At 54.5% G+C, this 23,703-nt stretch overlaps 1 protein-coding gene across 1 annotated transcript in view; it reads left to right on the top strand.

Annotated features, from left to right (window-relative positions):
* Window positions 1-23,703, top strand: part of slc44a5b (solute carrier family 44 member 5b) — a 436,275-nt gene that overhangs the window by 297,533 nt on the left and 115,039 nt on the right. Inside the window, exons 5-9 of the mRNA XM_038793600.1 lie at window positions 1,391-1,475; window positions 3,362-3,490; window positions 5,375-5,435; window positions 8,459-8,582; window positions 13,004-13,036. Coding sequence (XP_038649528.1) covers window positions 1,391-1,475; window positions 3,362-3,490; window positions 5,375-5,435; window positions 8,459-8,582; window positions 13,004-13,036 — 432 coding nt within the window. The remainder of the gene's footprint in view (window positions 1-1,390; window positions 1,476-3,361; window positions 3,491-5,374; window positions 5,436-8,458; window positions 8,583-13,003; window positions 13,037-23,703) is intronic.

Raw genomic sequence — 23,703 nt, 5'->3', positions numbered from 1 at the left:
TGGGAGGTGAAGGTGGCAGGGCAAGGTAGCAGGTGAAGGTGGCAGGTGAAGGTGGCAGGTGAAGAAGGCAGGCGAAGGTGGCAGGCGAAGGTGGCAGGTGAAGGTGGCAGGGGAAGGTGGGAGGTGAAGGTGGCAGGGCAAGGTGGCAGGGGAAGGTGGCAGGGGAAGGTGGCAGGGGAAGATGGCAGGTGAAGGTGGAAGGTGAAGGTGGGAGGTGGCACGTGATGGTGGGAGGTGGAAGGTGACGGAAAGATGGAAGATGGAAGGTGGGAGGTGAAGGTGGGAGATGGAAGGTGGCAGATGGAAGGTGGGAGGTACAGGTGAAGGCGGCAGGGGAAGGTGGGAGGTGGAGGTGACGGGTGAAGGTGGCAGGTGAAGATGGGAGGTGGAAAGTGGCAGGGGAAGGTGGCAGGGGAAGATGGGAGGTGGAAAGTGGCAGGGGAAGGTGGCAGGGGAAGATGGGAGGTGGAAGGTGGCAGGGCAAGGTGGCAGGGGAAGATGGGAGGTGGAAGGTGGCAGGGGAAGGTGGCAGGGGAAGATGGGAGGTGGAAGGTGGCAGGGGAAGGTGGCAGGGGAAGATGGGAGGTGCAGGTGGCAGGTGAAGGCGGCAGGACAGATTGGGAGCAGGGTTAATAAAGCAAACAGGATTCTGAGTCTGATCAATGGAGACTGAGTAGAGGGTCACGGGAGGGACATTGAACTTCGATAAAACACTGGCTCAGCCTCAATGAGAATTTTGTTTCTAGTTCAGAGAAAGATGTGAAGACATTCGAGAGGGTGCAGAAAAGATTCACGAGAATGGTTCCAGGAATGAGGAACTTCAGTTCTGTAGCTGGTCTGGAGAATTTGGGACTGATTTCCTTGGAGAAGAGAAGATTGGGAGAGGATTTGATCGAGATTTTAATACTCATCAGGGGTCTGGACAAAGTAGAGAGGCTGGAAATCTCCCCATTGGTGGAAGGATTGAGTAGGAGGGGCACAGATTTGCGGTAAATTGTCTGAAGAAGCAATGGTGACAAGAGGAGAATGTGTCCCTCACAGTGAGTGGATAGAGTCTGGAACGCGTTGCCTGTGAGCATGGTGCAGGTGGGGTCAATCGAGGCTTTCAATAGGGAATTAAATCATCAAGTGAGACAGAGGAACTTGGGAAGTTGGGAGGGAGAAGGCGAGGGTTAGGCACAAAGTGAGTTGGTCATTCAGAGAGTCAGCACAGGGACGATGAGGAACGTTGCCTCCTGTGCAGGCACCATTCTGTGATTTTAAGATTGGGCAATAATTGGATTTTGTTGCAAGTTCCAGTTGTAGCGTTTCCATTGTGTTGCTAACGTAGGGAATGGGTTCTTTTCGCTCCTTTATAAGGGTTGGTAACACTTATCTCATTCTCTTCCAGGAACAAGACCATTTTATTCTACTTCAATATCCTTAAGTGTGCAAGTCCGGCAGTACTCATAAATTTACAGTGTCCAACAAAACAGGTAAGACAGTGCGGCGCTCCCTCAGTACTGACCCTCTGACAGTGCAGCACTCCCTCAGTACTGACCCTCTGACAGTGCGGCACTCCCTCAGTACTGACCCTCTGACAGTGCAGCACTCCCTCAGTACTGACCCTCTGACAGTGCAGCACTCCCTCAGTACTGACCCTCTGACAGTGCGGCGCTCCCTCAGTGCTGACCCTCTGACAGTGCAGCACTCCCTCAGTACTGACCCTCTGACAGTGCGGCACTCCCTCAGTACTGACCCTCTGACAGTGCAGCACTCCCTTAGTACAGACCCTCTGACAGTGCAGCACTCCCTCATTACTGACCCTCTGACAGTGCAGCACTCCCTCAGTACAGACCCTCTGACAGTGCAGCACTCCCTCAGTACTGACCCTCTGACAGTGCGGCACTCCCTCAGTACTGACCCTCTGACAGTGCAACACTCCCTCAGTACTGACCCTCTGACAGTGCAGCACTCCCTCAGTACAGACCCTCTGACAGTGCAGCACTCCCTCAGTACTGACCCTCTGACAGTGCAGCACTCCCTCAGTACTGACCCTCTGACAGTGCAGCACTCCCTCAGTACTGACCCTCTGACACTGCAGCGCTCCCTCAGTACTGACCCTCTGACAGTGCGGCACTCCCTCAGTACTGACCCTCTGACAGTGCGGCACTCCCTCAGTACTGACCCTCTGACAGTGCGGCACTCCCTCAGTACTGACCCTCTGACAGTGCGGCACTCCCTCAGTACTGACCCTCTGACAGTGCGGCACTCCCTCAGTACTGACCCTCTGACAGTGCAGCGCTCCCTCAGTTCTGACCCTCTGACAGTACAGCACTCCCTCAGTACTGACCCTCTGACAGCGCAGCACTCCCTCAGTACTGACCCTCGACAGTGCGGCACTCCCTCAGTACTGACCCTCTGACAGTGCAGCACTCCCTCAGTACAGTACTGACCCTCTGACAGTGCGGCACTCCCTCAGTACTGACCCTCTGACAGTGCAGCACTCCCTCAGTACAGTACTGACCCTCTGACAGTGCAGCACTCCTTCAGTACTGACCCTCTGACAGTGCAGCACTCCCTCAGTACTGACCCTCTGACAGTGCAGCACTCCCTCAGTACTGACCCTCCGACAGTGCGGCACTCCCCCAGTACTGACTCTCTGACAGTGCAGCACTCCCTCAGTACAGTACTGACCCTCTGACAGTGCAGCACTCCCTCAGTACTGACCCTCTGACAGTGCAGCACTCCCTCAGTACTGACCCTCTGACAGTGCAGCACTCCCTCAGTACCGACCCTCTGACAGTGCAGCACTCCCTCAGTACTGACTCTCTGACAGTGCAGCACTCCCTCAGTACTGACCCTCTGACAGTGCAGCACTCCCTCAGTACTGACCCTCTGACAGTGCAGCACTCCCTCAGTACTGACCCTCCGACCGTGCAGCACTCCCTCAGTACTGACCCTCTGACAGTGCAGCACCCCCTCAGTACTGATCCTCTGACAGTGCAGCACTCCCTCAGTACTGACCCTCCGACAGTGCAGCACTCGCTCAGTACTGACCCTCTGACAGTGCAGCACTCCCTCAGTACTGACCCTCTGACAGTGCGGCACTCCCTCAGTACTGACCCTCTGACAGCTCTGCTCTGTGTTCTGTGCTCACTGTGCATGACTTTGTCTGTGAGAGATGTGAGATGTTTCCATTCCGCTGTGACCTTACTTCTTGTCTCCACCTGCCTGTGAAGCTGAGAGGAACGTTTGGAGAGAGCTCGCTGTGGTTAAAAGTTCCATTTTGGAATTTAAATCTAATATCTGTTGTCATAGAAGGTGTTGAGAATTGAACATTTAAAATCATCTTGTTGATATTTTCCTCTCTCTTTGCCAGGTCTGTGTTGAGAAATGTCCAAACCGTTTTGCCCGCTACATTGATTCGAAATCTCTATTCGGATGGAACAGAACGTATTGGGCTTATTACCGACAGTTCTGCCAGCCTGGATTCAACAGCCCCAGAAAGGTGGGGCAGTCAGCGAATTCACACAGACATTAAAACCTCAGAAGCAGGCTATTCGGCTCGTTTGGTCTGTGATGGTGGTTCAGCTCCACGCAAGCCTCCTCCCTCCCCCTCGCTATCTCACCCCATCAGCAGCTCCTATTCCTCTCTCCCTCATGGATTTCTCCAGCTTCAGCTTCAATGTATCAACACTATTCACCTCACCAACTCCCTGTGGGAGCGAGTTCCACATTCTCCCCACTCCCTGTGGGAGCGAGTCCCACATTCTCCCCACTCCCTGTGGGAGCGAGTCCCACATTCTCCCCACTCCCAGTGGGAGCGAGTCCCACATTCTCCCCACTCCCTGTGTGAGCGAGTCCCACATTCTCCCCACTCCCTGTGGGAGCGAGTCCCACATTCTCCCCACTCCCTGTGGGAGCGAGTTCCACATTCTCCCCACTCCCTGTGGGAGCGAGACCCACATTCTCCCCACTCCCTGTTCTCCCCACTCCCCGTGGGTGCGAGTCCCATATTCTCCCCACTCCCCCGTGGGAGCGAGTCCCACATTCTCTCCACTCCCCGTGGGAGCGAGTCCCACATTCTCCCCACTCCCCGTGGGAGCGAGTCCCACATTCTCCCCACTCCCTGTGGGAGCGAGTCCCACATTCTCCCCACTCCCTGTAGGAGCGAGTTCCACATTCTCCCCACTCCCTGTGGGAGCGAGTCCCACATTCTCCCCACTCCCTGTGGGAGCGAGTTCCACATTCTCCCCACTCCCTGTGGGAGCGAGTTCCACATTCCCCCCACTCCCTGTGGGAGCCAGTCCCACATTCTCCCCACTCCCTGTGGGAGCGAGTCCCACGTTCTCCCCACTCCCCGTGGGAACGAGTCCCACATTCTCCCCACTCCCTGTGGGAGCGAGTCCCACATTCTCCCCACTCCCTGTGGGAGCGAGTTCCACATTCTCCCCACTCTCTGTGGGAGCGAGTCCCACATTCTCCCCACTCCCTGTGGGAGTGAGTTCCACATTCTCCCCACTCCCTGTGGGAGCGAGTTCCACATTCTCCCCACTCTCCGTGGGAGCGAGTCCCACATTCTCCTCACTCCCTGTGGGAGCAGGTTCCACATTCTCCCCCACTCCCTGTGGGAGCGAGTTCCACATTCTCCCCACTCCCTTTGGGAGCGAGTCCCACATTCTCCCCACTCCCTGTGGGAGCGAGTTCCACATTCTCCCCACTCTCTGTGGGAGCGAGTCCCACATTCTCCCCACTCCCTGTGGGAGCGAGTCCCACATTCTCCCCACTCCCTGTGGGAGCGAGTCCCACATTCTCCCCACTCCCTGTGGGAGCGAGTTCCACATTCTCCCCACTCCCTGTGGGAGCGAGTCCCACATTCTCTACACTCCCTGTAGGAGCGAGTCCCACATTCTCTACACTCCCTCTCGGTAACGATGTTTCTCCTGAATTTGCAATGTGATTTATTGGTGACTGTTGTTTAATTTTGACGCCCAGTGTAGGTATCACGTCACTTCCTCCGATTACTCGTTTTTCAGAAAAGAAGCTCAAGTAGCTCGATCTTTCCTGATGTTCACAACCTGATAATATCCTTGTCGGTTTCTCTGACACCTTGGACGCTGTTTATATTTGATTTTAGCAATGTGGACGCCCAAAGGATGCATCGTACTTGACAACCAAACACATTCCCTGGACTGCAATCACTTTTGTGAAGTATTGTTGGGTTATTGGCAATCACAGGGGATAGTATAGCTGGATGGGCTGACATGCGTCAAATTGTCTTTCTTGCCTCTTACTACACAGGGCTGCACTTTGAACTGAGTAGTCTGCTGTCCCGCAAAATATTAGAAATCCCGCTAACCACCCACTTCCTGTCTTGTCCTTCACATTTTAGTCTGCTGCCCAAGTGATGCGAGATGAAGATTGTCCATCAATGATTGTTCCCAGCCGACCCTGTAAGTATGAAATCTTCTTTTGGTGAGGTGTCACGCCGGGAGGATCCACAATCCATGCTGCAAATCCGGCGAGCGGCAGGGGGCATGGGTCAGGGGTCCAATGTTGTTGGACTATCCCCTTCCCATGATTCCTGTGATTTCAGCCCATCCCGGCTGGGAGTGGCAGATTCCCGGCACAATAATGAAGCCAAGATTTTCGGTTATGGAGGAGTGGAACCAGCTTTTCCAATGAAAGCAATAAAAGGGAACAGGCTAATGCAAACATCATGTTTAGAGATACTGGGCGTGATCAAATGGCCTCGTCGAGCCCAGCGCTGCAACGAGGCCGTTAGATCCCACGGGATTCACGACGCTTGGGACGCCATACACGATCTAACGAGAAGTTGCGATCTGGATATTGCCCTCACTGAGCGAGCTCCAGATTTATCTGTTTAAGTGATCAGTCAGCTTCACTGAAATACATCTACGCCGCTCTATCCCAGTGTGTGGAAACAACCCTCTGACAGTGCAGCACTCCCTCAGTACTGACCCTCTGGCAGTGCGGCACTCCCTCAGTACTGACCCTCTGACAGTGCAGCACTCCCTCAGTACTGACCCTCTGACAGTGCGGCACTCCCTCAGTACTGACCCTCTGACAGTGCGGCACTCCCTCAGTACTGACCCTTTGACAGAGCAGCACTCCCTCAGTACTGACCCTCTGACAGTGCGGCGCTCCCTCAGTACTGACCCTCTGACAGTGCAGCACTCCCTCAGTACTGACCCTCTGACAGTGCGGCACTCCCTCAGTACTGACCCTCTGACAGTGCAGCACTCCCTCAGTACTGACCCTCTGACAGTGCAGCACTCCCTCAGTACTGACCCTCTGACAGTGCAGCACTCCCTCAGCACTGACCCTCTGACAGTGCAGCATTCCCTCAGTACTGACCCTCTGACAGTGCAGCACTCCCTCAGTACTGACCCTCTGACAGTGCAGCACTCCCTCAGTACTGACCCTCTGACAGTGCGGCACTCCCTCAGTACTGACCCTCTGACAGTGCAGCACTCCCTCAGTACTGACCCTCTGACAGTGCAGCACTCCCTCAGTACTGACCCTCTGACAGTGCTGCACTCCCTCAGTACTGACCCTCTGACAGTGCAGCACTCCCTCAGTACTGACCCTCTGACAGTGCAGCACTCCCTCAGTACTGACCCTCTGACAGTGCAGCACTCCCTCAGTACTGACCCTCTGACAGTGCAGCACTCCCTCAGTACTGACCCTCTGGCAGTGCAGCACTCCCTCAGTACTGACCCTCTGACAGTGCAGCACTCCCTCAGTACTGACCCTCTGACAGTGCTGCACTCCCTCAGTACTGACCCTCTGACAGTGCGGCGTTCCCTCAGTACTGACCCTCTGACAGTGCAGCACTCCCTCAGTACTGACCCTCTGACAGTGCGGCGCTCCCTCAGTACTGATCCTCTGACAGTGCAGCACTCCCTCAGTACTGACCCTCGGACAGTGCAGCACTCCCTCAGTACTGACCCTCTGACAGTGCGGCGCTCCCTCAGTACTGACCCTCTGACAGTGCAGCCCTCCCTCAGTACTGACCCTCTGACAGTGCAGCACTCCCTCAGTACTGACCCTCTGACAGTGCGGCACTCCCTCAGTACTGACCCTCTGACAGTGCAGCACTCCCTCAGTACTGACCCTCTGACAGTGCAGCAATCCCTCAGTACTGACCCTCTGACAGTGCAGCACTCCCTCAGTACTGACCCTCTGACAGTGCGGCACTCCCTCAGTACTGACCCTCTGACAGTGCAGCACTCCCTCAGTACTGACCCTCTGACAGTGCGGCACTCCCTCAGTACTGACCCTCTGACAGTGCAGCACTCCCTCAGTACTGACCCTCTGACAGTGCAGCACTCCCTCAGTACTGACCCTCTGACAGTGCAGCACTCCCTCAGTACTGACCCTCTGACAGTGCAGCACTCCCTCAGTACTGACCCTCTGACAGTGCAGCACTCCCTCAGTACTGACCCTCTGACAGTGCAGCACTCCCTCAGTACTGACCCTCTGACAGTGCAGCACTCCCTCAGTACTGACCCTCTGACAGTGCAGCACTCCCTCAGTACTGACCCTCTGACAGTGCAGCACTCCCTCAGTACTGACCCTCTGACAGTGCGGCACTCCCTCAGTACTGACCCTCTGACAGTGCGGCACTCCCTCAGTACTGACCCTCTGACAGTGCGGCACTCCCTCAGTACTGACCCTCTGACAGTGCGGCACTCCCTCAGTACTGACCCTCTGACAGTGCAGCACTCCCTCAGTACTGACCCTCTGACAGTGCGGCACTCCCTCAGTACTGACCCTCTGACAGTGCAGCACTCACTCAGTACTGTCCCTCTGTACTGACACTTCAGCTCCCTGGTCCACACTCCTGGCCCCTGCGCACAGGGTCCTGCTCCCAGGGACTCGTGCCTAGGGCCCCGCCCAAACTCCCCATTGGATGGGGTTTGCACGCTGCAGCGTGATTGGCCCTGGTCCCATGGTCAGTGGAGTTTGCCCCCCTAGAGGGGCCAGGCCACCATAGAACACATCGATAATATGTTTCCACTGGAGAATCTAAAACTAGGTATCACCAATATAAGACGGTCACTAATAAATCCAATTGGGAATTCAGGAAAATCGTCTTTGCCCAGAGAGTGGGGAGAATGTGTGGCTCGCTCCCACAGGGACTGATTGAGGTGAATGGTATTGAGACCTTTCAGGGGAAGCTGGATGAGGGAGAGAGGGAGTTGCTGATGGGGTGCGGTGATGAAGAGTAGATGAGTCCCCTAAACACTGGGTGGTCCATTCGGGCCAATGGCCTGGGTTTGTGCGGGACAGCCGCTGTAATAGGGATTGGTGGCGGTTGGAGGGATTTGATCTGAGTTTGTTGCTGTGTTTGCCACTGGTAGCGGCTGGCAGGATTTCTACCCCCCCCCTCCCCTCCCCTCCCCCCCCATCCCGCCCCATCAATGATGTTCCTCTTCCTTTTTCCTCCCAGTTCTTCGACGATGCTTCCCCGACTTCACCACCAAAAACGGAATACTGACCGTGGCCAACAAGACAACCTTCAAAGACGGTTTCGGTAAAACCCGGAACGTCACTGACCTCCGCGACGCTGCCAAGTAAGTCAGTCCTCATTCTGACCCATGTGACAGATTTCCCACACTCTGCCTCTCTCCCTTCTTGAATAAGGGTGTTACATTAGCATTTTTCCAATCCACTGGAACCTTTCCCGTGTCAAGTAAATTTTGGAATGTTATAACCAATGGATCCATCATCTCCGCTTCCACTTTCATGTCCCTAAGCGTGGTACATTGGCGAGACCATGCAGACGCTGCGACAACGGATGAACGGATATCGCGCGGCAATCGCCAAGCAGGAATGTTCCCTTCCAGTCGGGGAACACTTCAGCAGTCAAGGGCATTCAGCCTCTGATCTCCGGATAAGCGTTCTCCAAGGCGGCCTTCAGGACGCGCGACAACGCAGAATCGCTGAGCAGAAACTTATAGCCGAGTTCCGCACACATGAGTGTGGCCTCAACCAGGACCTGGGATTCATGTCACATTACATTCATCCCCCACCATCTGGCCTGGGCTTGCCAAATCCTACCAACTGTCCTGGCTTGAGGCAATTCACACCTCTTTAACCTGTGATTATCCCTCTCTCCGGTCACACCGTCTGGACCTGTAAAGACTTAATTACCTACAAAGTCTCGCATTCAAAGTATCGTCTTCCATCTTTGACTTTGTCTATATAAATGTTTCTGAAACCTACCTCTTCATTCACCTGAGGAAGGAGCTGTGCTCCAAAAGCTAGTGATTCAAAACAAACCTGTTGAACTTTAACCTGGTGTTGTCAGACTTTTTACTGTGCTCACCCCAGTCCAACGCTGGCATCTCCACATCACTTTCTTTAACACCCTATGATTTAGACCATCAGGCCCTGGGGACTTGTCTGCCCTCAATCCCAATAGTTTGTTGAGTACCACTTCCCTATCGATGCTGATTGTTCAAAGTTCCACCTTTTCTATCATGTCTGTGTTTGCGATAACTGACCTTTGAGGTAGACATAGACATAGAACATACAGTGCAGAAAGAGGCCATTCGGCCCATCAAGTCGGCACCGACCCACTTAAGCCTTCATCCCCGTAACCCAATAACCCCTCCTAACCTTTTTTGGTCACTAAGGGCAATTTATCATGGCCAATCCACCTAACCTGCACGTCTTTGGACTGTGGGAGGAACCCGGAGCTCCCAGAGGAAACCCATGCAGACACGTGCAGACTCCGCACAGACAGTGACCCAGCAGGGAATTGAACCTGGGACCCTGGCGCTGTGAAGCCACAGTGCTATCCACTTGTGCTACCGTGCTGCCCGAAAGGTAGATCGTCATTCTGCCGCATCAAAACTGATTGGAACAAAGAGTGCACCATAAACTTTGGAAGGGGTGACTGGGGATGGGCAGCAATACCCACACTCCGAATAACATTACTTGTGGTGATAAAGTGCAAATGATGCCCCATCTGCTGCTGCTGCCATCTCCTGCCTGAATCCTATAACATCATTAACCTGTGGGAGGAAACCGGAGCACCCGGAGGAAACCCACGCAGACACGGGGAGAAAGTGCAGACTCCACACTGACAGTCACCGGAAGCCGGAATTGGACCCGGGTCACTGGCGCTGTGAGGCAGCAGTGCTAACCACTGTGCCACCAGGATGCCCGTACATTTTAGATTCACTGTGATACCTGTTCTAGATTTACTCTGATTCCTGTTTTACAATCGTTATATTGCATGTTTTAGATTTATTCAGATGCCTGTTTTACTATTACTGTTTTATTATTTTTTAATTTTAAGTCCATAAGACATAGGAACAGGAGTAGGCCATTCGGCCCCTCGAGGCTGCTTCTCCATTCAATGGGGTCACGGCTGATCCGACATTCCTCACGTCCACTTTCCTGCCCTTACCCCGTAACCCTTGATTCCCTTACTGATCAAGAATCTCTCTCATCTTTAAATATACACACGGATTCTGCCCCCCCCCCCCCCCCCCAGCTCTCTGTGTCGAGGAGTTCCAGAGACTCTCAACCCAGTGAGAGAAGAAATTCCTCCTCATCTCAGTGTTAAATTGGCCCCCCCTTTATTCTGAGAGTCCTCGACACCCCGATGAGGGGAAATACCCTCTCAACATTTACCCTATCTGCCCTTTAAAAATCCTATATGTATGTTCTAGATTTACTGTTCACTAATCTCCATTTCCACCCTCTGTTTTACCCCTTTTGCTTTGCCCCCTCTATTCTCAATGACAGTTTATAATCCTCCCCCTCTAATCACTCTCTTCTCCCTCAGCTGCTCATCTGCGCATCTCTTACTTCCAGTCAGCCCATGTCCTTTACATTTATAAATGAACATAGAATAGAAGCAGGAGTAGGGGGTTAGGTCCCTTGAGGCTGCTCCGCCATTCAGTAAGATCATGGCCGGTCTGTTTACGTTGAGCTCCATGTGCCCATCTCCCCTCAATGGCGTTTGATCCCGAGCCTAACACCACCACCTTGAAAATGTTCCGTGACCCTGACCTTCCCCACCGTCTGAGGCAGCGATTTCCAAAATCGCACCACCATCTGAGAGAAAACAATTCTCCTCATCTGTGTCCTATCAGGGCGACTCCTCATTTTAAAACAGTGCCCCCAGGTTGTGGGCTCACCCACAAGGGCAGCACGGTAGCATGGTGGTTAGCATAAATGCTTCACAGCTCCAGGGTCCCAGGTTCGATTCCCGGCTGGGTCACTGTCTGTGCGGAGTCTGCACGTCCTCCCCGTGTGTGCGTGGGTTTCCTCCGGGTGCTCCGGTTTCCTCCCACAGTCCAAAGATGTGCGGGTTAGATGGATTGGCCATGATAAATTGCCCGTAGTGTCCTAAAAAGTAAGGTTAAGGGGGGGGGTTGTTGGGTTGCGGGTATAGGGTGGATACGTGGGTTTGAGTAGGGTGATCATTGCTCGGCACAACATTGAGGGCCGAAGGGCCTGTTCTGTGCTGTACTGTTCTATGTTCTATGTCTGTGTACTCCAGTCAAGATGTGTACATTGTTGCACAGATCCATTCTTTGTCCCACCAGTCCGCCAGCATTGGAATGACTGGGTGTGTCCATGGCATTAAATTAATGGGCTGGATATCACTGACAATCAAGCAAGTTGCTGCAGTGATCACCTGCCCTGCCTTGTTAATGGTCACTGTGTTATATGCTGGTTGTCACTTCAGATTACGTCACAATCATTAATCCTTCATGGAAATGCCATTAATTTGGTGACTCAATATTTTGCCATGATACATCCAGCAGAGAAACTGAAATGGATTGTCTTGGGAACTATATATTTCAGAAAGTCTAGGAGCTGTGTTCAGGGAATAATCCCATTGCAGAGTTCCGTTGATAGTTAGAATCTACTTTTACAATATCACATCATCAGAGTCCTTTCTTAGTAAAACAATCCATGATAGTTCAGATCGCACAGTGGTTAGCACCGTTGCTTCACCGTGCCAGGGATCCGGATTCGATTCCCGGCTTGGGTCACTGTCTGTGCGGAGTCTGCACGTTCTCCCCGTGTCTGCGTGGGTTTCCTCCGGGTGCTCCTCCCACAGTCCAAAGACGGGCAGGTTAGGGGGATTGGCCATGATAAATTGACTTTTGTGTTCAAAAAAGTTAGGTGGAGTTACTGGGTTACGGGGATAGGGTGGAGGTGTGGTATTAAGTGGGGTGCTCTTTCCAAGAGCCGGTGCGGACTCGATGGGCCGATTGGCCTCCTTCTGCACTGTAAATTCTATGATTCTATGTGTCCCGATTTCTTCTTCTTCTTTCTTTTTTTTTTATAAATTTAGATTATCCAATTATTTTTTCCAATTAAGGGGGCAATTTAGCTTGGCCAATCCACCTACTCTGCACATTTTTGGGTTGTGGGGGCGAAACCCACGCAGACACGGGGAGAATGTGCAAACTCCACACGGACAGTGACCCAGAGCCGGGATCGAACCTGGGACCTCAGCGCCGTGAGGCGGTTATGCTAACCACTAGGCCACCGTGCTGCCCTTGTCCCGATTTCTAATGGGAAGTGCCCATGCAAACATGTCACGTCTGGATTCTCTCTCCCTTCCATTTCCAGGGCAGTACCACCTCTGGGAGGAGGGTGTAATTACACTGTGACATGTTTACATACGTTTCAATTGTCCACTTGGGAATTTATAACAGAAATATAGAAACAAGAGCAGGTTTATGACATTATGGTGAGAGCTGAATCGCATTGACTCACCCGAATCCAACCTCTTAGACGACATTTACTCTAATTTCCAGCATCTATCATGTTGACAGCTCAGTCAAAGTAGATCGCTATTAAAAGATTGGATTACTTGGAGTTCATTCAAATTGCAGACCTCATTTTGTGACACTGTCTTTGACCAAACACTTCAATCAGTTCTGGTATTGTGTTTTCAATCTTGTGAGTTTACAAATGTTCTGCACAGTGATAACAAGCAGTCTTTATTTTAAATTTACAGCAAAGCGACCACCATCCGCCACGGATCCAAGAGGTGTTGGAATAATTCTTGAGTAATCTCGGCAGTTTGGAATAAGCTGATGTGCGTTAAACCTGCATGAGCTCTTTGGCTGTTTTGTGTATTAGTTATGCAGCTGGGTTGGAATGTGTTGCACTTTGCGGACCGCAGAGTGTCAATGTGTTGGGACATCTGTGTCTCAATGGGGTAAAGGATCAGAGAGATGTGGTGTTTAAAATCCTTAAACTCAGCAACAAGGCTTAATACAGTCACAACAAGCAATGGAGTTCATTTCTAGAGGGATAGGATTGGAGAACAGGAAGTTGTGTTAAAACTGTTACAGAACCTGGATAGACAATGCATAGAACACTGCGGGGAAGTTTCTCCACAGCCTTCTGCGGCAAAGAGTTCCACAGATTCACCACCCTCTGGCTGAAGAAATTCGTCCTCATCTCTGTTTTAAAGGATCGTCCCTTTAGTCTGAGATGGTGTCCTCTGGTTCTAGTTTTTCCTACAAGTGGAAACATTCTCTCTACGTCCACTCTATCCAGGCCTCGCAGTATCCTATAAGTTTCAATAAGATACCCCCACCCCCATCCTTCTAAACTCCAATGTGTACAGACCCACAGTCCTCAACTGTTCCTCATACAACAAGCTCTTCATTCCAGGGATCATTCTTGTGAACCTTCTCTGGACCCTTTCCAAGGCCAGCACATTGTTCCTTAGATACTGGGCCCAAAACTGCTCACAATGCTCCAAATGGGGTCTGACCAGAGTCTCGTACAGCCTCAGAAGTACATCCCTGGTCTTGTATTCTAGCCCTCTTGACATGAATGCTACAATTGCATTTGCCTTCCCAAATGCCGGCTGAGCCTGCACGTTAACCTTAAGAGAACCGTGAACAAGGACTCCCAAGTCCCTTTGTGCTTCTCAGGTAGTGGGGAGAATGTGGAACTCGCTCCCACAGGGAGTGGGGAGAATGTGGAACTCGCTCCCACAGGGAGTGGGGAGAATGTGGAACTCACTCCCACAGGGAGTGGGGAGAATGTGGAACTCACTCCCAAAGGGAGGGGGGAGAATGTGGAACTCACTCCCAAAGGGAGGGGGGAGAATGTGAAACTCGCTCCCACAGGGAGGGGGGAAGAATGTGGAACTCACTCCCAAAGGGAGGGGGGAGAATGTGGAACTCGCTCCCACAGGGAGTGGGGAGAATGTGGAACTCACTCCCACAGAGAGTAGGGTGAATGTGGAACTCACTCCCACAGGGAGTGGGGAGAATGTGGAACTCACTCCCACAGGGAGTGGGGAGAATGTGGAACTCACTCCCACAGAGAGTGGGGAGAATGTGGAACTCACTCCCACAGGGAGTGGGGAGAATGTGGGACTCGCTCCTACAGGGAGTGGGGAGAATGTGGAACTCACTCCCACAGGGAGTGGGGAGAATGTGGGACTCATTCCCACAGGGAGTGGGGAGAATGTGGGACTTGCTCCCACAGGGAGTGGGGAGAATGTGGAACTCGCTCCCACAGGGAGTGGGGAGATTGTGGGACTCGCTCCCACAGAGAGTGGGGAGAATGTGGGTCTCGCTCCCAAAGGGAGTGGGGGGAATGTGGGACTCATTCCCACAGGGAGTGGGGAGAATGTGGAACTCCCTCCCACAGGGAGGGGGGAAGAATGTGGAACTCACTCCCAAAGGGAGGGGGGAGAATGTGGAACTCGCTCCCACAGGGAGTGGGGAGAATGTGGAACTCACTCCAAAAGGGAGTGGGGAGAATGTGGAACTCACTCCCACAGAGAGTAGGGTGAATGTGGAACTCACTCCCACAGGGAGTGGGGAGAATGTGGGACTCGCTCCTACAGGGAGTGGGGAGAATGTGGAACTCACTCCCACAGGGAGTGGGGAGAATGTGGAACTCACTCCCACAGGGAGTTGGGAGAATGTGGAACTCACTCCCACAGAGTGTGGGGAGAATGTGGAACTCACTCCCACAGGGAGTGTTGAGAATGTGGGACTCGCTCCCACAGGGAGTGGGGGAGAATGTGGAACTCGCTCCCACAGGGAGTGGGGGAGAATGTGGAACTCGCTCCCACAGGGAGTGGGGAGAATGTGGAACTCACTCCCACAGGGAGTGGGGAGAATGTGGGACTCATTCCCACAGGGAGTGGGGAGAATGTGGGACTTGCTCCCACAGGGAGTGGGGAGAATGTGGAACTCGCTCCCACAGGGAGTGGGGAGATTGTGGGACTCGCTCCCACAGAGAGTGGGGAGAATGTGGGTCTCGCTCCCAAAGGGAGTGGGGGGAATGTGGGTCTCGCTCCCAGAGGGAGTGGGGAGAATGTGGAACTTGCTCCAACAGGGAGTGGTTGAGGTGACTTGTATTGATACATCTAAGGGGAAACTGGATAAACACATTCGGGTGAGAGGGATAGAAGAGATGGTGATCGAGTGAGAGGAAGAGGGAGAAAAAGATGATGATGGGAGCAAATTCATGTGGAACATAAAATAGCACGGAGCAGATGGACCGAATGATCTGTTTGATTGCTGGAAATACCATGTAATGTTTGTTACTGAAGAGTTTGTGGCTGTCGGAGTCACTGAGATTGATGGTTCGCACATTTTGATCGGAGAAACTATCGAGGTGCCTCGGACTGGACAATCGGTATCGTCTGTAAAACAGACACTCAACTTTCCAATATGGAGGGTGGAACAGTATTTCAGAGATTAGGTGTGTGACGCAGGCCATATTGACAAATAGCGACATTAGAGAGCCACTGCTCAGTCACGTAGTCGGAAGCTGTTTGTGGCCCTCTTTGTAAAGTGAGGCTATCCTGAATACAGCGAGTTTCTGGGCCAACGGTCTGCAGATGTCGACCCACTGCCTGTCTGCCACTTCTGGAAGAGACCATTGCTCCACCTCTGGACAAATACCGGCCTGACTGTGAACACAGGGGAAGCAACTTCTCCCCGCTGCCCAGGGGGCCGCAGGAGGAGCAACTTCTCCCAGCTACCCAGGGGGCCGCAGGAGGAGCAACTTCTCCCTGCTACCCAGGGGGCCACAGGAGGAGCAACTTCTCCCTGCTACCCAGGGGGCCGCAGGAGGAGCAACTTCTCCCCGCTACCCAGGGGGCCGCAGGAGGAGCAACTTCTCCCAGCTACCCAGGGGGCCGCAGGAGGAGCAACTTCTCCCCGCTACCCAGGGGGCCACAGGGGGAGCAACTTCTCCCAGCTACCCAGGGGGCCGCAGGAGGAGCAACTTCTCCCCACTACCCAGGGGGCCAGAGGAGGAGCAACTTCTCCCCGCTACCCAGGGGGCCATAGGGGGAGCAACTGCTCCCCGCTACCCAGGGGGCCGCAGGAGGAGCAACTTCTCCCCGCTACCCAGGGGGCCAGAGGAGGAGCAACTTCTCCCAGCTACCCAGGGGGCCAGAGGAGGAGCAACTTCTCCCCGCTACCCAGGGGGCCGCAGGAGGAGCAACTTCTCCCAGCTACCCAGGGGGCCACAGGAGGAGCAACTTCTCCCCGCTACCCAGGGGGCCGCAGGAGGAGCAACTTCTCCCCGCTACCCAGGGGGCCAGAGGAGGAGCAACTTCTCCCCGCTACCCAGGGGGCCAGAGGAGGAGCAACTTCTCCCCGCTACCCAGGGGGCCGCAGGAGGAGCAACTTCTCCCCGCTACCCAGGGGGCCGCAGGGGGAGCAACTTCTCCCAGCTACCCAGGGGGCCGGAGGAGGAGCAACTTCTCCCCGCTACCCAGGGGGCCGCAGGGGGAGCAACTTCTCCCCGCTACCCAGGGGGCCGCAGGAGGAGCAACTTCTCCCAGCTACCCAGGGGGCCATAGGGGGAGCAACTTCTCCCAGCTACCCAGGGGGCCAATAGCAGCTCTTTGCCTGACCCTGCCACGTAAGGGAGGGAGGGGGAGGGAGGTGATCAGGTGAAGGAGTGAACTGGAGGGTGGGGGTGGCTGAGGAGAGCAATGGATGGAGGACAGAGAGTGAGAGCGGTGAGGGACCACAGATTCAGAGTTGAGGGGGGGGGGGGGGGGGGAGGGGGGGGAAGGGCCAGTGATTGGTGGAGAAGGGGGGAGAGATCAGGAGGAATCGTGCGGATAGTGATTGGGAACGAGGGGATCAGGAGGGGAGAGAGGTGATAGGGAGGGAGGGGGAGGTGATCAGGGAGGGAGGGAGGGAGGAGGTGATCAGGGAGGGAGGGGGGGAGGGAGGTGATCAGGGAGGGAGGGGGTGGGAGGTGACCGGGGGGGGGGGGGGGGGGGGGGGGAGAGGTGATCAGGGAGGGAGGGGGAGGGAGGTGATCAGGGAGGGAGGGGGAGAGAGGTGATCAGGGAGGGAGGGGCAGGGAGGTGATCAGGGAGGGAGGTGATCAGGGAGGGAGGGGCAGGGAGGTGATCAGCGAGGGAGGGGGAGGTGATCAGGGAGGGAGGTGATCAGGGAGGGAGGGGCAGGGAGGTGATCAGCGAGGGAGGGGGAGGTGATCAGGGAGGGGGGGAGAGGGAGGTGATCAGGGAGTGAGGGGGAGGGAGTTGATCAGCGAGGGAGGGGGAGGGAGGGGGATGGAGGTGATCAGCGAGGGAGGGGGAGGGAGGTGATCAGGGAGGGAGGGGGAGGGAGGTGATCAGGGAGTGAGGGGGAGGGAGGGGGAGGGAGGTGATCAGCGAGGGAGGGGGAGGGAGGTGATCAGCGAGGGAGGGGGAGGTGATAGGGAGGGAGGGGGAGGTGATCAGGGAGGGAGGGGGGAGGGAGGTGATCAGGGAGGGAGGGGGAGGGAGGTGACCAGGGGGAGGGGGGGGAGAGGTGATCAGGGAGGGAGGTGATCAGGGAGGGAGGGGGAGAGAGGTGATCAGGGAGGGAGGGGGAGGAGGTGATCAGGGAGTGAGGGGCAGGGAGGTGATCAGGGAGGGAGGGGGGAGGTGATAGGGAGGGAGGGGGAGGGGAGGTGATAAGGGAGGGACGGGGAGGGAGGTGATCAGCGAGGGAGGGGGAGGGAGGTGATCAGGGAGGGAGGGGGAGGGAGGGAGGGGAGGGAGGTGATAGGGAGGGGAGGGGGAGGGAGGTGATCAGGGAGGGAGGGGGAGGGAGGTGATCAGGGAGGGAGGGGGAGGGAGGTGATCATGGAGGGAGGGGGAGGGAGGTGATCAGGGAGGGAGGGGGAGGGAGGTAATCAGGGAGGGAGGGGGAGGGAGGTGATCAGGGAGGGAGGGAGGGGGAGGGAGGTGATCAGGAGGGAGAGGGAGGGAGGAGGAGGGAGGTGATCAGGGAGGGAGGGGCAGGGAGGTGATCAGCGAGGGAGGGGCAGGGAGGTGATCAGCGAGGGAGGGGGAGGTGATCAGGGAGGGGGGAAGAGGGAGGTGATCAGGGAGGGAGGGGGAGGGAGGTGATCAGGGAGGGAGGGGGAGGGAGGTGATCAGGGAGGGAGGGGGAGGTGATCAGGGAGGGGGAGGAAGTTGATCAGGGAGGGAGGAGGGAGGGAGGGGAGGGAGGGAGGGGGAGGAGGGGATCTGGAAGGGTTGATGGATTACTCTGCAGAGGTCCAGCATGGGCTGCGTGGACTGGGTAACCCCAGCTTTGCTATAATTCTTCATTTATTCTTTGTTCACTGGCAGGTGACAGGCATCCCTGGCTAGACCAGTATTTATTATCCACCATCCCTAGTTGCCCTTCAGAAGGTGGTGGTGAGCTGCCTTCTTGAACCTTGGCAGTCCATGTGGTGTAGATACACCCACAGTGCTGTTAGGGAGGAACTATTTGGATTTTGACACAGTGACAGTGAAGGAATGGCTGAGATATTCCCAAGTCAGGATGCCTCTATGACTCTGTGGCTTGAAAAAGTACGGTGGCGCAGTGGTTAGCACTGCTGCCTCATGGCGCCGAGGTCCCAGGTTCGATCCCGGCTCTGGGTCACTGTCCGCGTGGAGTTTGCACATTCTCCCCGTGTTTGCGTGGGTTTCGCCCCCACAACCTGAAAGATGTGCAGGGTAGGTGGATTGGCTGCGCTAAATTGCCCCTTAATTGGAAAAATAAATAATTGGGTACTCTAAATTTATATTTAAAAAAAGAAAAAGTAAATGGTGAAACTAGCTAAAACTAGGGGATCATTCCTCGGAATATTTAGGACTGATATGAGGAGAAATATCTCCTCCGAGGAGGTTGCAAACATTTGGCATTCTCAACCCAGAGGGATATGGATTTTCAGTCACTGAATATATTCAAGACTGGTATCAGGCGTTACTTAGAATCTAAAGCAACCAAATGCCCTCAACATTGGACAGCAAAGTGGAGTCCAGATTGCAGTTCACCGGACTGAATGGCGGAGCAGCCTCATGAGGCAAAGAGTCTGTTTCAGCCTCCTATTCCTGACGATCTGGCACAGTGCTTAGCACTGCTACCTCACAGCGCCAGGGACCCGGGTTCAATTCCGGCCTCGGGTGACTGTCTGTGCGGAGTCTGCACGTTCTCCCCGTGTCTGCGTGGGTTTCCTCCGGGTGCTCCGGTTTCCTCCCACTGTCCAGGGATGTGGGGGGGTTACTGGGTTACGGGGATAGGGTGGCGGGATTGAGCCTAGGTTGGCTGCTCGATGCAGACTCGATGGGCCGAGTGGCCTCCTTCTGCACTGTAGGGATTCTACGAGGTGGACCCTAGATTTGGTTGATTGGGAACGAGTGATATTCTGGTGGGCGAAAGGAATATTTTGGATGGTCAAAGGCCAAAAGGACACATCATTGGGTTATATGGCAAGAAATCTGCCACAACTCATGTAATGACAATTTGAAAGGGAGCTGGGCCCAGCTGGGCACCTGGCGACCAGTTAGGAATCGACGAACTGGAGGAGTCCATTTAACCTCTTGAACCTCTTCTGCCGTTCAATGAGATTCTGGCTGACCTGTACACAATAGCACAGTGGTTAGCACTGTTGCTTCACAGTCCAGAGTCCCAAGTATAACAATAATAATAAAGTTCGATTCCCGGCTGGGTCACTGTCTGTGCGGAGTCTGCACGTTCTCCCCGTGTCTGCGTGGGTTTCCTCCGGGTGCTCCGGTTTCCTCCCACAAGTCCCGAAAGATGTGGCGCAGGATTCTTCGACCCCCGCCGGGCCGGAGAATCGCCGGGGGGGCGGCATGAATCCCGCCGGCTGCGAATTCTCTGGCGCCGAGGATTTGGTGGGGGAGGGGGAATCGCGCCGCGCCGGTCGGGGGCCGTTGGCAGTGGACCCCCCGGCGATTCTCCAGCCCGCGATGGGCCGAGTAGTCGCCCGTTTTCGGCCAGACCCGCCGGTGTATGTTACGACAGGTACTTACCGGCGGAACCTGGCTCCATGGGCGGCATCCGGGTTCCTCGGGGGGGGGGGGGGGGGGGGGTCTGGCCCCGGGAGGAGCCCCCATGGTGGCCTGACCCGCATTCAGGGCCCACCGATCCGCGGGCGGGCCTGAGCCATGGGGGCACTCTTTCCCCCTCCGCACTGGCGGCCTGTAACGGTCCGCCATGGCCGGCGCGGAGAAGAATCACCCTGCACATGTGCTGGGATGACGCCACCACATGTTGGCGCTCCTGCGCATGTGCCAACTCGCGCCGGCAGGCGGAGGCCCTTTGTTGTCGGTTGCCGTGGCGCCAAGCCCCTTCTGCGCCGGTCGGCGCAGCGCAAACCACTCCGGCTCCGGCCTCGCCTCTGAAGGTGTGGAGGATTCTGCGCCTTCGGGGTGGCCCGACGCTGGAGTGGTTCCCGCCACTCCTTTGCGCCGGAGTTGCCCGCCCCGCCGGGTTCTGAAGAATCCTGCCCCAATAGGTGAATTGGACATTCTGAATTCTCCCTCTGTGTACCCGAACAGGCGCTGGAATGTGGCGACTAGGGGCTTTTCACAGTAACTTCATTGCAGTGTTAATGTAAGCCTACTTGTGGCAGTAATAAAGATTATTATTATTATTACCTAAATCCATACACCCACCTTTACCGCATATCCCTCAATATGCTGGGATAACAAAATCGATCAATTTAGGTTTAAAATTTACAAGTGATCCATGTACTGTTTATGGAATAAACATCCAAACTCTGCTGTTACTGAGTGTGAAAAAGTGTTTACTAACTTCAGTCCTGAAACGTCCGGCTCAAAGTTCAGACTGTGCCTCTCGTCAAACAGTCCGGAACTAGTGGCAGCAATTCCTCCTCATCTACCATATCTGTCCTCCTTAATATCCTCTGAAATTTTAATGAAACCAGCCCTACACCTTTTAATACAATTATAGTTTGTGTTATTAGTTGGCATTCGCATTAGGATAAAAAACTGAGACATCAATTAAGGAAAGAAGATTCATATGTTTAAATCAAGGGAAAATAATTGGGATTGGTTGATAGATTTCGATGTTAATATGAGTGAGGAGATGCTCTGAGCGGGAAGGAGGTCAGCCGGTAGGGCAGAGAGGGGTTGGGGGCCATAAGACAATCAGACTTGGCCCATCGAGTCTGCGCCGCCATTCATGGCTGATATTTTCCCATCCCCATTCTCCTGCCTTCTGCCCATAGCCCCTGATCCCCTTATTAATCAAGAACCTATCTATCTCTGTCTGAAGCACACTCAGTGATTTGGCCTCCACAGCCTTCTGCGGCAAAGAGTTCCACAGATTCACCACCCTCTGGCTGAAGAAATTCCTCCTCATCTCTGTTTTAAAGGATCGTCCCTTTAGTCCGAGATGGTGACCTCTGGTTCTACTTTTTCCTACAAGTGGAAATATCCTCTCCACGTCCACTCTATCCAGGCCTCGCAGTATCCTGTAAGTTTCAATAAGATCCCCCCTCATCCTTCCAAACTCCAACGAGTACAGACCCAGAGTCCTCAACTGTTTCTCATGCAACAAGCCCTTCATTCCAGGGATCATTCTTGTGAACCTCCTCTGAACCCTTTCCAAGGCCCAGCACATCCTTCCTTAGATACGGGGCCCAAAACTGCTCACAATCCAGGCATGGGGTCAGAGGTTATTGAAGGCAGTATGTGAGGGTGAAGAAGTAGAAAAAGAGTTAATGGCATTCCAGATTTAATCACAAACTACAGAAGGTAAATGCCACGAGCAAACAATGAGCTGATATAAATTATTTAATAAGACCTCAGTAACAGCAGTCTGCACGGTAGAATTGCCAACTATGATTCAGGGGGAATACTCGCTTCTGAGTCAAACGTTGTGGGTTCATATTCCAATCCAGAGACTACAGCATAAAATCTAAACTGACACTGAGATTAATATTGAGGGAGTGCTGCACTGTCAGAGGGTCAGTACTGAGGGAGTGCTGCACTGTCAGAGGGTCAGTACTGAGGGAGCGCCGCACTGTCAGAGGGTCAGTACTGAGGGAGTGCCGCACTGTCAGAGGGTCAGTACTGAGGGAGTGCCGCACTGTCAGTGATGTCAGTACTGAGGGAGTGCCGCACTGTCAGAGGGTCAGTACAGAGGGAGTGCCGCACTGTCAGAGGGTCAGTACTGAGGGAGTGCGCACTGTCAGAGGGTCAGTACTGAGGGAGTGCTGCACTGTCAGAGAGTCAGTACTGAGGGAGTGCTGCACTGTCGAGGGTCAGTACTGAGGGAGTGCGCACTGTCAGGGGTCAGTAATGAGAGGGGAGCCCCGCACTGTCAGAGGGTCAGTACTGAGGGAGTGCTGCTCTATCAGAGGGTCAGAAATGAGGGAGTGCTGCACTGTCAGAGGGTCAGTACTGAAGGAGTGCCGCACTGTCAGAGGGTCAGTAGATGGTGTGCCGCACTGTCAGAGGGTCAGTACTGAGGGAGTGCTGCACTGTCAGAGGGTCAGTACTGAGGGTGCTGCACTGTCAGAGGGTCAGTACTGAGGGGGACGCACTGTCGAGGGTCAGTACTGAGGGAGTGCTGCACTGTCAGAGGGTCAGTACTGAGGGAGTGCTGCACTGTCAGAGGGTCAGTACTGAGGAGTGCTGCACTGTCAGAGGGTCAGTACTGAGGGAGTGCCACACTGTCAGAGGGTCAGTAATGAGGGAGTGCTATGCTGTCAGAGGGTCAGTACTGAGGGAGTGCTGCACTGTCGGAGGGTCAGTACTGAGGGAGTGCGCACTGTCGGAGGGTCAGTACTGAGGGAGTGCCGCACGTCGGAGGGTCAGATTGAGGAGTGCTGCATGTCAGAGGGTTGCTGAGGGAGTGTGCACTGTCAGAGGGTCAGTCTGAGGGAGTGCACTGTCAGAGGGTCAGTACTGAGGGAGTGCTGCACTGTTAGGAGGGTCAGTGTAGAGGGAGTGCCGCACTGTCAGAGGGTCAGTACTGAGGAGTGTGCTGCACTGTCAGAGAGTCAGTACTGAGGGAGTGCTGCACTGTCGAGGGTCAGTATGAGGAGGCTGCACTGTCAGAGGGGTACTGAGGGAGCTGCATTGTCAGAGGGTCAGTACTGAGGGAGTGTTGCACTGTCAGAGGGTCATACTGAGGGAGTCCGCACTGTCAGAGGGTCAGTACTGAGGAGACGCTGCACTGTCAGAGGGTCAGTACTGAGGGAGCGCCGCACTGTCAGAGGGTCAGTACTGAGGGGAGCGCTGCATGTAAGAGGTCGGTGTCGAAATGCACTGAGGGCAGTAAAAGTGCACTGTCAGAGAGGTCAGTATGAGGGAGTGCTGCACTGTCAGAGGGTCAGTACTGAGGGAGTGCTGCACTGTCAGAGGGCAGTACTGAGGGAGCGCGCACTGTCAGAGGG

The sequence above is a fragment of the Scyliorhinus canicula genome, chromosome 4 (genome assembly GCF_902713615.1).
Source record: "Scyliorhinus canicula chromosome 4, sScyCan1.1, whole genome shotgun sequence".
NCBI classification, from domain to species: Eukaryota; Metazoa; Chordata; class Chondrichthyes; order Carcharhiniformes; family Scyliorhinidae; genus Scyliorhinus; species Scyliorhinus canicula.
Note: the sequence above shows the minus strand (reverse complement) of the source record. Positions and strands in the feature narration are given on the sequence as shown.